Genomic DNA, 11605 nt, shown 5'->3' on the forward strand with positions numbered 1-11605 from the left:
GCACTAAGCTGCCTGCTAAGTAAGCAGGCCCCTGGAAAAGAGGGGAGCCCCAAGTCCCCTGTGTACTCCAATCATACTATTCCTCCCAAATATGAGTCATGGATGACTTCATTTCTTTTGAATCTATTTAAATCCACCTTGGCAATTCATGATATAAGATGCCTGATTCCTTTCAGACACCCTATAAATTTAAAATGTTCTCCAGGCCAGGCGAGAATGAGAAAGGACACATTTCTGAAAGCGTAGAAGGGATCTGTTCTGTGTCCAGATGACTATGGAGTTTCTAGATGCCCATTCTGTGCTGGGAATTGAGGCCATAAAGTAAATACAGTCCAGTCTGTGCCTTCGAGGAAGTTAAAGCCCAGTAGGCAGCAGACTTCAAAGCGGGTTGTTGGGATGTGATCCCATGAGGACAGAGGGCAAGGCTGGGCCCACACAGTCTTGACGGTGCTGAAGGCTTCCTGGAGGAGGTGAGACTTGGCTGCATCTTGGCATAGTTTGTACCCCATTGTGTTAGTCAGCTTTTCATTACTGTAGCAAATTCCTGAGGCAATCAACTTATAAAGAGAAAAAGGTTATATTGGCTCACAGTTTGGGAATTCTCAGTCTGGCATCCATTGGCCCCATTGTTTTAGGGCCCATGGCTTTGAGACTAGGTAGGGGAGGAGGGGAGAAGAGTGATAGACAGGTATCATGGTCACAGTCCCCTTAAAGGGCATGCTTCCAGTGACCTAAAGACCTACCATCAGGCCCCACTTTTTAAAGTTTTCACCACCTCCCAGTAGAGCCACCCTGGGGACCAAGCCTTTAACACATGCCTTTGTAGGACATTGCAGATCTCAAGTCTAACATCCATTAAAACATCTTTTTTGTACTGAGCTCACTTCTATCTTCACAGACATCAGACCTCCTTATTATAAAGCAGGAAAAAAAAACAACCCTTAATTTAGGTCTTTTGCATTTCTGCTTTTTCCTATTCAATAACTGGTTTGATCAAAGCCAGGACCCTGTGTCTGGCACTATAGTTGTGGACTTGAAGGAAGAGGATCATGGGTCCACCATCAGCAGCTTCTTGTTATCACTAGCTGGTTAGCAGATAGGCAAGGAGCAGCCTTGGTCTGACATGTCCTCTCTAAAGCCTGGGTTCCAGTCCTGGCCCTGCTTACCTCCCAGTAACACTGGCAGGTCACCCCCTACCACACTTCCTCATCAGAGAAGCAAAATTCCCAAAAGACTCATTCCCTGAGCTTTTTTTTTTTTTTTTTTTTTACAGAGCTAGGGATTGAACCCAGGGCCTCATACAGGCCCTATATCTAACTTGAGCCATGTCCCCAGCCCCTCCCATAGGGTCTTGCTGTCTTTTCTTCCTTTCTGGCTGAATTGGGTCAGCACTGGCTTTCAAAGCCAGTTTCCAGCAGCCAGATGCCTCTGCAGGTCCTCAGAGCTTCCTCCTTGCTCGTGACAGCAGTTTTGGTTCCCATAGTCAGGGACAGATCGAAACTTGCCTTTGTGGAGAGGATGTATAAGACAAAGGGCCTTGGTGACTTTCTCAGCCTGGGAGGGGGAGGGGGATGTCCTCTTTAACTGATCTTTTGGATTTCTTCTGTGCAGAATGCCAGCAAGAGCCACCTTCTTGGGGGCCCCCATCCTCTCCCTTGCCCCTAAAGTAGCACCTGGACAAGTAGCTAAGCCATTGTACTTATTATTTATGGGTGTGAATGGGGTGGCAAAAGCCGTACCTTACTGATCACCACTCCCACCTCTAAGGCAGATCCTGGCAGCTAACAGGTAAAATGAACAAAACCAGACAAATAAAATATACAAAATCTTCAAAATTGAGCTTCACTGCAGTTTTCATCTGTTCCTACCACATATTTACATTTTTATCAAAGTCAATAGACTCAAAAGGCCCATGGTTGGCTCACTCGTGTTTTTCCTTTCTCCCAGATGTTCAGGTCCCAGTGAGAGAACTCACCCTGCAATTCAGAGCTCATAAGCTAAGACCTGCATTGTTAAGTATTCGCTGTTGATAAGCACCTTGTCTTATCTAGGAGATGAGTGCTGTTCTCATCTCTACTTGACTGATGGAGATAAGCCTTAAGGATGCTAACTGTCTGCCCAGGGTCTCATAGCTAGCAAGTGGCTGTGGCATTCGAACTCAGGCAGTCTGTCTGCAGAGCCCCAGCTGGTTTTAGAGGGCAGGAGAAGAGGAGAATCTGGGTCCCCTGGTGCCCCAGACTTATCTGAAGGTCCTCATCCAAGAGAACAAAATCCTCAGAGTTAAGGTCAACCTAGAGCAGTCTCTGACTTGGCCTGTGTCCTATTCTGTCCCCAGACCTGCTAAACAACCACATCCTAAAGTCAGCCATGTGCGCTGAGGCCATTGTTGCAGGGCTGTCCATGGAGACCCTGGAGGGCACCACACTGGAGGTGGGCTGCAGTGGGGACATGCTTACCATCAATGGGAAGGCCATCATATCCAACAAAGACATTCTGGCTACAAATGGCGTGATTCACTTCATCGATGAACTGCTCATTCCAGATTCAGGTAAGCCAGGCCTCCCATTCCTTCTGCTGTCCCTGGCAACAGGCTTGGGGGAATTCAGGGTTTGTTTAGGCTGCTTCTCTGCCTGGATCCAGATCACAGCTTCACAGCCAGGGCAAGCCTGTGGGTTGTGGCCAGATTGAGAAGAGTCTTGAGTTTCAGACATGGGGATCAGATATTGTCCTGGAGGCAGTGGGGAGCCACTGAGGGTACCTAAGGAGGGAGACACACAATCATATCTGCTTGCTGTGGTTGGACACAGAGGACCATTTGCTGACCCCAGAGCACCATTTGCTGACCCCAGAGCATTTACTAGATCAATAGTACCCAAGACATCCCAGTGTCACTGACCCAGGAGGACAACAAAATGGACTTTGGTTCCATTCAGCCCACTAGGCAAAGACCTCACAGAGAAAAGCAAAACTTTCTATGGGAGAGGTCTTGTGGACTCTTCGGAAGCCACCACACAGGCAATACAACCTCTTTCTCAGAGTCAGATGGCTTGGCCCTGACCAAGCCACCTTGGCCCGAGATAGCTCTGCCCTCTGCCAAACTAACACTCACCTCACCTCCTCACCAGTTAGGTTTTCTGATGACACAAACCTGCTGGGCCCCGGCAGTGATTAAAGGATTGTTGACTCATGAGATAGTGTTCCTGCTGCTGTGTGTCACAGTTTGGGGTGGACAGATGATAAGTGCAAACAACACTGTTAACTTTTGAACCCCCTTTTTCCTTCCTGTAGCCAAGACCCTGTTTGAGTTGGCTTCAGAGTCTGACGTTTCCACAGCCGTTGATCTTCTCAGACAAGCTGGCCTCAGCACACATCTCTCTGGAAACGAACGGTTGACCCTTCTGGCACCCTTAAATTCTGTATTCAAAGGTAAGATGGGGGGAAGGCACCCTGCTAGTCTGTCTCTAGGGGTCATCCTCCATGAAACTCTCCTGATTTGCCAAAGTCTTGGGACGGTAGATGTGACTCCAGCAGCAACTTCAGACTTCTCAGTGTTTTGTTTGACAGAGCCAAGAATATATTTAGGGATCTGTTCCATGGAACTCAAGACTTTGCATCTGCCAGGAGAACAGAGCATCCATCCCGAGGCATTTTTATAATCGGGGTCAATGCCAATCTATAGGCAGGAGGTTAGCGTGAGGGTGTGGCTGAGCTGTAGCCATGGCCAAGTTGTGTGCATACCTCCCCTTCCCTTTTAGGGCAAAATTCCAAATACCCTTGATTAGCTACACCTTTTTTTTTTTTTCCTGCAGAAGATGCCAGATGTTAAGGAATATTAGCACCTAAATTCAAGGAGGGATGGACAGTTCCTTGTGTTTGTCTCTCATCATCTTCTTATCTCTGAAACCTGTCTCGCTGGACCTAACCACCCCTTCTCTTGCAGATGGAACCCCTCGCATCGATGCACAAATGAAGAATTTGCTTATGAACCACATAGTTAAAGACCAATTGGCCTCCAAATATTTGTACCATGGACAGACCCTGGACACACTGGGTGGCAAAAAACTGAGGGTTTTTGTTTATCGTAATGTAAGTTCTGGGTTCTAAGGTCCTGCCCTTTCTTTGGCTCAGCAATGAGATGTGAGAATCTAATTAGTTTGTTGGGTTGTGGGGGGAGTGGAAGTCCTCAATAAGCAGGAGCTTACATGATCTAATGAGGAAGAAATTTCTGGAAAGTATATATGATGTTGAATGAGATCCTACAGAAGGATGGGAATCTCCTTTTGTGGAACGCTTGGAGAATAAACCATACACCTGTTGCACTGAATTGTTAAGCAGTAAGGCTAGCAGGTACTCAGAAGGACAAATGCACTGGAGGAGGGGTGGAACTTTTGAATCCTTCCAGGTTTATGTGAATAGAAGGCCCCTGAACAGAAGCATAGACTTCCATGGTCCAAAAGGCTCCCTTCTCTTTTCTCCTGTCTCTTCTCTGTCTTCAAACCCCAAACTACTCTGGGATCTCAAACAGGAAGCACAACTTGACTTTGCTCCAGTCTAGGATCAACCAGCTCCATTTGGGTAGAAATGGTCGCCATCTGTTAAATCAATCAATCAATGACCTCAATCTGTTTATTTGATCATGGTCAATGGAGCAATTGTGCAACTGATACTCTCATTATGATGCATCTAGGTGCCTCTACTGAGGTGCCTTCCTTGAGGAAGATCATTCTTATTGTTTTCTTACCTGAGAAAATCATTTTATCCCAGTCTTCATGACCCACACCAATATATATTCACTGACCATTGTGGGTGATGCTGTCAGCACAGGCCCTGAACAAATTGGAAGGCCCCTGACCTGGGAGGATAATCAGCTGTTCCTTTCTCTGCCCTCTTCTGTGCAGAGTCTGTGCATCGAGAACAGCTGCATTGCTGCCCATGACAAGAGGGGGAGGTATGGGACTCTGTTCACCATAGACCGGATGCTAACCCCCCCAATGGGGACCGTCATGGATGTCCTGAAGGGAGACAACCGCTTTAGGTAACAAGTCTGCTAGGGTGGGGCTTCAGCCAAACAGTCATATTGAGGCAGGATGCCTGACCTCAGTGGATCAAGAGTTCAAGGTCAGCCTGGGATATATAGTGAGATTCTGTCTAGAAGAAGAATGGGGATAAGGATGAGGAAAAGGAGGAGGAGGAGAAGGAAGAGAAGAAGAAGGAGATTCCTTACACAAGTGGCATACTTGTATGAGCACACAGGCTTGGGGTGGGGAAAAAATGAAGGTCACCTTGAAACCTTAAGTTGGGAAGCGAGGGGTACATTTTTATTCCTAAAGCACAAGGGAAGCATGTCTCATTGGAAAGTCCCCCAGTGAGCTGAGGTCACGTGGCTTTGAGGCTGTGATGGGTCTGTCCTCTTGGTGCAGAATACGTTCAAGGCAATACAGTCCCATGTCAGCATACTTTCCTGCTCTGCTCTCTCTTATTCAACATGGCTGAATGTCATGTTGAGTGTTCCCCTGCACCAGGAGACCACACCCTCTCTGCCCTCTCCAGAATCACATACTCAGTGCCCAGAGGGTCAGCTAGCTCCTAGGTCAGATGCACGTCTCATCTTTCTTCTCCCTCCTTGCCCCTCTGGACTCTGACTTCTGGCTATTTAGCAGAGCTGGGTGGAGAGAAGACAAAAGTGGAATAGTTCTGTCTTTGTGTATGGGGAGGGCATGAAAACCAGCAAGATGAGTGCATTCCAGTGGTCTGGGCTCTACTATCCCCAGTGGTCAGGTATATGAAGAAAATGTCCCCTACCAACCCCTTTACAGGTAGGTGACATGTTCTGTGTGTATCTACAGCATGCTGGTAGCAGCCATCCAGTCTGCAGGACTGACAGAGACCCTCAACCGGGAAGGGGTATACACTGTCTTTGCTCCCACAAACGAAGCCTTCCAAGCCATGCCGCCAGAAGAACTGAACAAACTCTTGGGTAAAGACCAGTTTTGACTCTTCTAAAGTCACCACCTGTCAGGACCACAGCAGAGAACAGTTGGCACATTACAAAGGGGTTGACTCAAAGAGACTTAATAATAAGACCATTTGTCGGAGTGTGGGTAGGATTAAGGGACCAGCAAAGAGTGATGACATCCAAGGGCTGGTACTGGTAGGGAGGCAGAGTAGGGTGAGGGCAGGAACAGGGAGTTTGGACAATGGGCACAGATAGCTGCAAGAGCCACTTGCAGTCATGTCAGGACCATGGCAAGGGAGGCCCCTGTGCACCTCAGCCTCTCTCACCTCCCACAGGCCGGTTGCCCACAGGGCCTCCCGCTAGCTGATTGCAGGAGGGCAGATGGTGCAATTCATAAAGGTCACTTTCCTTGGGTACCTAACCAGGCAGAGAGCAGGTAGGAAGGAATTGAGGGTGGAGAGCCATCAGCCCAGTCTCTCAGGTGTGCATTCTACCTGTGAGAACAGTGATGATGGAGCCGCTTACCTACAGAAAATGTCCCTTAGAATTAGAGCCTTCCCAAGAAGTCAGTCATGGCCTTGAGAAATTTAGTTGCGGTGTTGGGAGGCAATCTAGTGGTTACGAAGTCAGGCTCCTGGATGACCCCGAATCAGGTTCAAATCCTCCCTCTGCCATTTACCAAGTAAGTGACCTCTCACAGATTGCTGAACCTATCTGAACCTCATTTCCCATTAGAAAAATGAAGATGGCAGGAGTCCTTAGATTACTGTTACAAGGATTGAATGAACATTGTATGCAGTGCTGGGCACACATGCTCAATTATTAATAGTTACCACAACAGTGAGGTGGGACAGGCTGTGGCTCTGACATGTGTCCATGAGAGACGCATCCACTGTCACAGTAAGGTGAGTTGAGAAGATGAAGAAGACCAGGAAGGAACTTAGCCAAATCTCGAATCACACACTGTTTACACCTCCCTTCCTGCAGGAGAATAGAAGGGGCTCAGGTTGCTGTCTGCTCTGAGTTAAATTTGTGTCCTGTTTAATTTTCTTTATTGCTAAATGAATGCCTGTGTCTGTGATGCTGACGTATGTTCCTGAGATGAGGGGAGAAGTTCACTCTGAACATAAACTTTCCATCCTGTCAGCCCTGCAAGAATGGAATATTCCCCAGGTGGTCTGAGCCTACTCAAATTCCCTCATTCTCAATTGTGTGGGAGTGGAGGAGGGGTGTGGAGAAAGTTTCTCAAACACATCCCCACCCCAGGCTTGGGGGCAGAGGGTAGCCCTGGTGTTAGAGTTCTGGAAAGAAGGTTGCCCTTGGCATCCAGGGGCTGGCTTGGCTCTGCACCTCCAGGCAATATTTTTGTGCTTGTCAGCTCCAGTTGTGAATATTTGGAAATCAGTTGGTATGAGTGGCTTGGTACCCATGGCACTGGGTTTGTCGATAACTAAGTAAACTCTTCTCTGTTCTCAGTTTCAAGATGCTGATAATAGATGTCCATAAGCCCTGGAAAAATGAGCCATTGGTTGGCAAATGGGAGGACAGAAGGAGGGGGTAGCTGGTAGCAATACATGCTATCTTCCATGGCTAACTTGGGAAAGGCTTGTGCACCTTTATGGGCAATCAGATCCGATGCCTTCCCCCACTGGTGGAGAGGCTGATGTGGGCTGGAAGGAATGCTGTGCCATGCTGAGGCAGGGTACTGCACAGGGAATACCCCCTCGGCCCTGACCTCATCAGCTCTGTGGCTCCTCCAGAGCACAGCTGTTGCCTCTTTCAAGTTACCCCCTTCAGGAAACAGCCGCCTCCAATAGAATATGCATTTGAGGGCAGAATGTGTAAATATTTCACGACTGTGTTATAACCGGCAGGAGCCATGCTGATGATGAAGTATCCCAGATGCTGGGGCTGGAAAGGTCTCTGGCTTTCCAGGCAAATATTTAGCTCATGGAAACATGAGTCATTACTCACAGAGGAGTATGGATTAACTCCTGAGCAGCCAGGGAGCTCTGTGTAACCCAACTGCCCGCTGACTGTAGGGCTGATTCATGGCCGCAGACATGCACCTTGTTAGGCAGATGACTGACTGTTAGACAGATGTGGGTTATGGGCAGAGCATACAGTGGGTGCTCACTGCATGCTTATACCTGTTCAGGGAGTTGTGCACCTTGCCAGTTAGCAACCTTGAGATTAACTCTGCTTCCTTTTCCCAAAACCCTGCAGGAAATGCCAAGGAACTTGCCAGCATCCTGAAATACCACATTGGTGATGAAATCCTGGTGAGCGGAGGCATCGGGGCCCTTGTGCGGCTGAAGTCTCTCCAAGGGGACAAGCTGGAAGTCAGCTCAGTGAGTATGCCCACAAGTCAAAAGTCTCGCTGTGCACTGCCACCAGGACTCCAGGGCATATCTCTCCAGAGGTGGCATTAGACACATACAACCTTTAAATGCATCCTGAATCTCTGAGTATAAATTGTCCAGTAAAAGAAAAGGAAAAAGAGAAGAGGCTTTTCTGGGAAATCAAGCAAGATTGGAGTTAGATGCGAGTAAGGCCTTCCAGATTTGCAGGGGAATAAAACTTCTGATTTGGCCGCTGGGGGAGGCCATTTAGGAGAGGCTAGGTAATTACTTATGTGTCTTGAAAGCTCCACCCCCTAGCCTCTCCCTGCTCCAGTGCCCCAAACCCAGGTGCTCACTGAGGGTTTCACTGTGTTTGCTTGGACTGGCCTCAAACCACAATCCTCTTGATCTCTGCCTCCCAAGTAGCTAGGATTATAGGCATGAGCCACCTCCCCAGCCCTGTAAGAAACTCTTAAACCAGGCGTTTGAGAAAAGCTGAAAGTCTTTTCCTGGAGCTGAAGGTGTGGCTTCTATTCCCAGTTGTCCTACCTACATAGCTTAAAGGGGGCACTTTGTCTCTCCTGAATATCAGTTTCTACTTCTGTTAAGTTAGACAATAAAATCCAGCCTCCTTACCCTACACTGCTGTGAGGACTAAGTGAAGAACACAACCTGTAAATTGCAGTGTGCTGAATCCACACAAGGCAGGAAAAGTCTATGGCAAGCAGGGGCTGTTCCTCTCCCCAGACTACCCCAGTGCTTACACAGGGCCCGGCATCAGTCTGTGCTCAGCAACGGTTTGCCGAATGGGTGAAACAAATCTGTTCCACATTTAACAATTGTCTCTTTTTCTCTTAGAAAAACAACATTGTCAATGTCAATAAGGAACCTGTTGCTGAAACCGACATCATGGCCACCAATGGTGTGGTCTATGCCATCACCAGCATTCTGCAGCCTCCAGGTGAGGCCCTAACAGATGGACCACATCGCTAGCCTCTGTAGCTGGTCCTACTCTGAATGTGGCAGTTGAAGCTTAGTAGAAAAACTATCCTAAACAAAGATCAGAATAAGGTGAAATTGTGACAGTCACACAGTGCTTATGTCAATGGCCTCCCTGTGGTTGACTGAAAAGTGAATTGGGAATGGTGGCTTCAAAGGTACTACACCAAGGAACTTAAGGACACATTTTTTTCTTGCTGAACTGCCCTCTGACTTAGACCCACTTAGACATGGCCCAGTTGTTTTGTGCTTGTGGATACTTGTTCCAATGAACACAAATGCCAGCTGCATGGTTCCCTGTTTTTCCTCCTCCTGTATCTTTTTACCTCCAGGACAGTTGAACTTCAGTCCACCTCTCTTCACTTGTGCACTCACCTTTCTCTGAGCTCTCTCTGTGGGCCAGATTCTACCATAAGTTACGAAAAGTTATACAGGAAAAGCCAACTGGGAAATGTGAGCCAGAAAACCCAACAGAGCTCCCAGTCATGGCTGCTAGGAAGTCTCTGAATTCACTGATGGTTTCTCTTTCTCACCAAAGTGGCCTTTTCTTTCCTCTTCAGCCAACCGACCTCAGGAACGAGGGGACGAGCTGGCTGACTCTGCTCTTGAAATCTTCAAACAGGCATCTGCATTTTCCAGGGTAAGCCAGGTTTATGCTAGCCAGGGCAGCCTTGAGGCTTCCGCTTGATCCCCAGCAATTTTTCTGAGCAGGGGTGGTAACACACAAAGCCACTATATAAGCAGGTATAGGTATAATTTTCACTAGAAAACCTGATCCCTTGTATTTTCTTTCAGGCGGCCCAGAAGTCTGTGCGACTAGGTAAGTCTGTTCTGGGTTTGTAGTTTCTGCAGTTCCTTCTGGGATGAACCCCCAGCAAGACCCAAGGCATCTGCCATATGTGTGTAGATCAGAATGTCATGGTCTTTGGGAGTTAGACCAGTGGGGCAAATTGGGACAGACCCAGAAAACCCCTTCTCTATAAGATGAAGATAATAAGAGTAGTAGCTATTAGGGTTTGTGTGAGTTTTGGCTTTTGGAGCCTGGCAGTATTGCACAGGTATTGGCAGGAGACCATAATGAGGATGTGGTTCCAAGCCAATAGATGCAGAAAATCCCAAATTGAGTAAGATGTAAAGTTCTACAACCAAAGAGTACTTGCTATGTGCAGGTCGGCATGATAGAAGCCACTTGGACCTTGTCCTCAAGATTCTGACAGTGTCTCAGATAGACAGGGAGATGTTTGCATCTTTTTCACCTTCATACTTCTCTTTCTCAGCCCCTGTCTATCAGAGATTGCTGGAGAGGATGAAGCATTAGCAGAAAGGACCAAAAGAGGAAAACACCACAGCAGCTTTTCGCCAGTTTCTCTCAGTTTGCCAAAGAGACCATTTGAATGTTTTTTGAAACCAAATATCACACTTCAACATAGATGGGGAGCACCACAATGACATCTGAGCCTTGGATGGGTAGTTGGGGGAGAGTAAGGGAAAGATGTTCTTTTTTATTTTTTTTGTTCCCCCTAAAACATATTTGTTTTAACCCACTGCATGCACAGATCTGGATGTCATTACCTGACATTCACTTCTAGGAAGGACTTTTCCCAAATGAGGAATTTCCTGCCTATGCCAAGGGTCTGGAAAAGCGAGTTGCAGCATTGTGGCTCTCACAAAACATGAATCAAGCAATCCAGCATTCTGGGAAGTCCTGGCATGGTTCTGTAAAAGTTCTTGCACAGCTGGAGAAATGGCATCATTATAAGCTATGAGTTGAACTGTTTCTGTCAAATGTGTCTTGCATCTACACGTGGCTTGGACGCTTCTATGTGGCCCTGTCCAGGTAGAAAAGAAAGGGTATGGTAGAGCATGTAGTGCCCAGACTTCCTGAGTGTGATGGAGCCATGGTGTATTTGTAATAATAAAACTAAAGAAATGTCTGCCTGTGTGGATGGGACTGCCTGATGGCCTAGGTATCAGGTTTGGGTTCTGCTCCCTGGGGACTGCCACATTCCTTCACCCCTCAAGTCTACCCAGGATCATCTCAGCCAGCAGCCCTGGCAACTGGCCCTCACAGGCCCAGACAGCGCACGGGGATCTGAACCCAAGTCTTTGAGGAACTTATTTTCATTTGAGCTTCTACCAGCCCCAGGGTGCTGAGTCCTCAGTAGTCACTTCAACCAGCATGCTACCCCTCTTACTACTCAGAGGCATCTTCTCTCCAGCACTGCGATCTCTATCTTTGTGTTGGATTTTTCACTCCTCAGCACCACCTTGTGAAGTGGTTGCCAGTATAGTCTCATCACAGGGGTGA

The 11605-nt window shown here is 47.7% G+C and overlaps 1 protein-coding gene across 2 annotated transcripts in view; it reads left to right on the forward strand.

The window, feature by feature from the left end:
• Nucleotides 1–11231, forward strand: part of Tgfbi (transforming growth factor beta induced) — a 32338-nt gene extending 21107 nt beyond the window's left edge. For both annotated transcript variants that reach the window (XM_020161245.2, XM_074058848.1), the window contains exons 8-17: nt 2336–2548; nt 3289–3426; nt 3941–4086; nt 4899–5035; nt 5847–5977; nt 8183–8307; nt 9157–9259; nt 9858–9937; nt 10093–10117; nt 10575–11231. In XM_020161245.2, coding sequence (XP_020016834.2) covers nt 2336–2548; nt 3289–3426; nt 3941–4086; nt 4899–5035; nt 5847–5977; nt 8183–8307; nt 9157–9259; nt 9858–9937; nt 10093–10117; nt 10575–10615 — 1139 coding nt within the window. In that variant the 3' untranslated portion in view covers nt 10616–11231. The remainder of the gene's footprint in view (nt 1–2335; nt 2549–3288; nt 3427–3940; nt 4087–4898; nt 5036–5846; nt 5978–8182; nt 8308–9156; nt 9260–9857; nt 9938–10092; nt 10118–10574) is intronic.
• Nucleotides 11232–11605: the final 374 nt, after the last annotated feature.

The sequence above is a fragment of the Castor canadensis genome, chromosome 16 (genome assembly GCF_047511655.1).
Source record: "Castor canadensis chromosome 16, mCasCan1.hap1v2, whole genome shotgun sequence".
Classification (NCBI taxonomy): domain Eukaryota; kingdom Metazoa; phylum Chordata; class Mammalia; order Rodentia; family Castoridae; genus Castor; species Castor canadensis.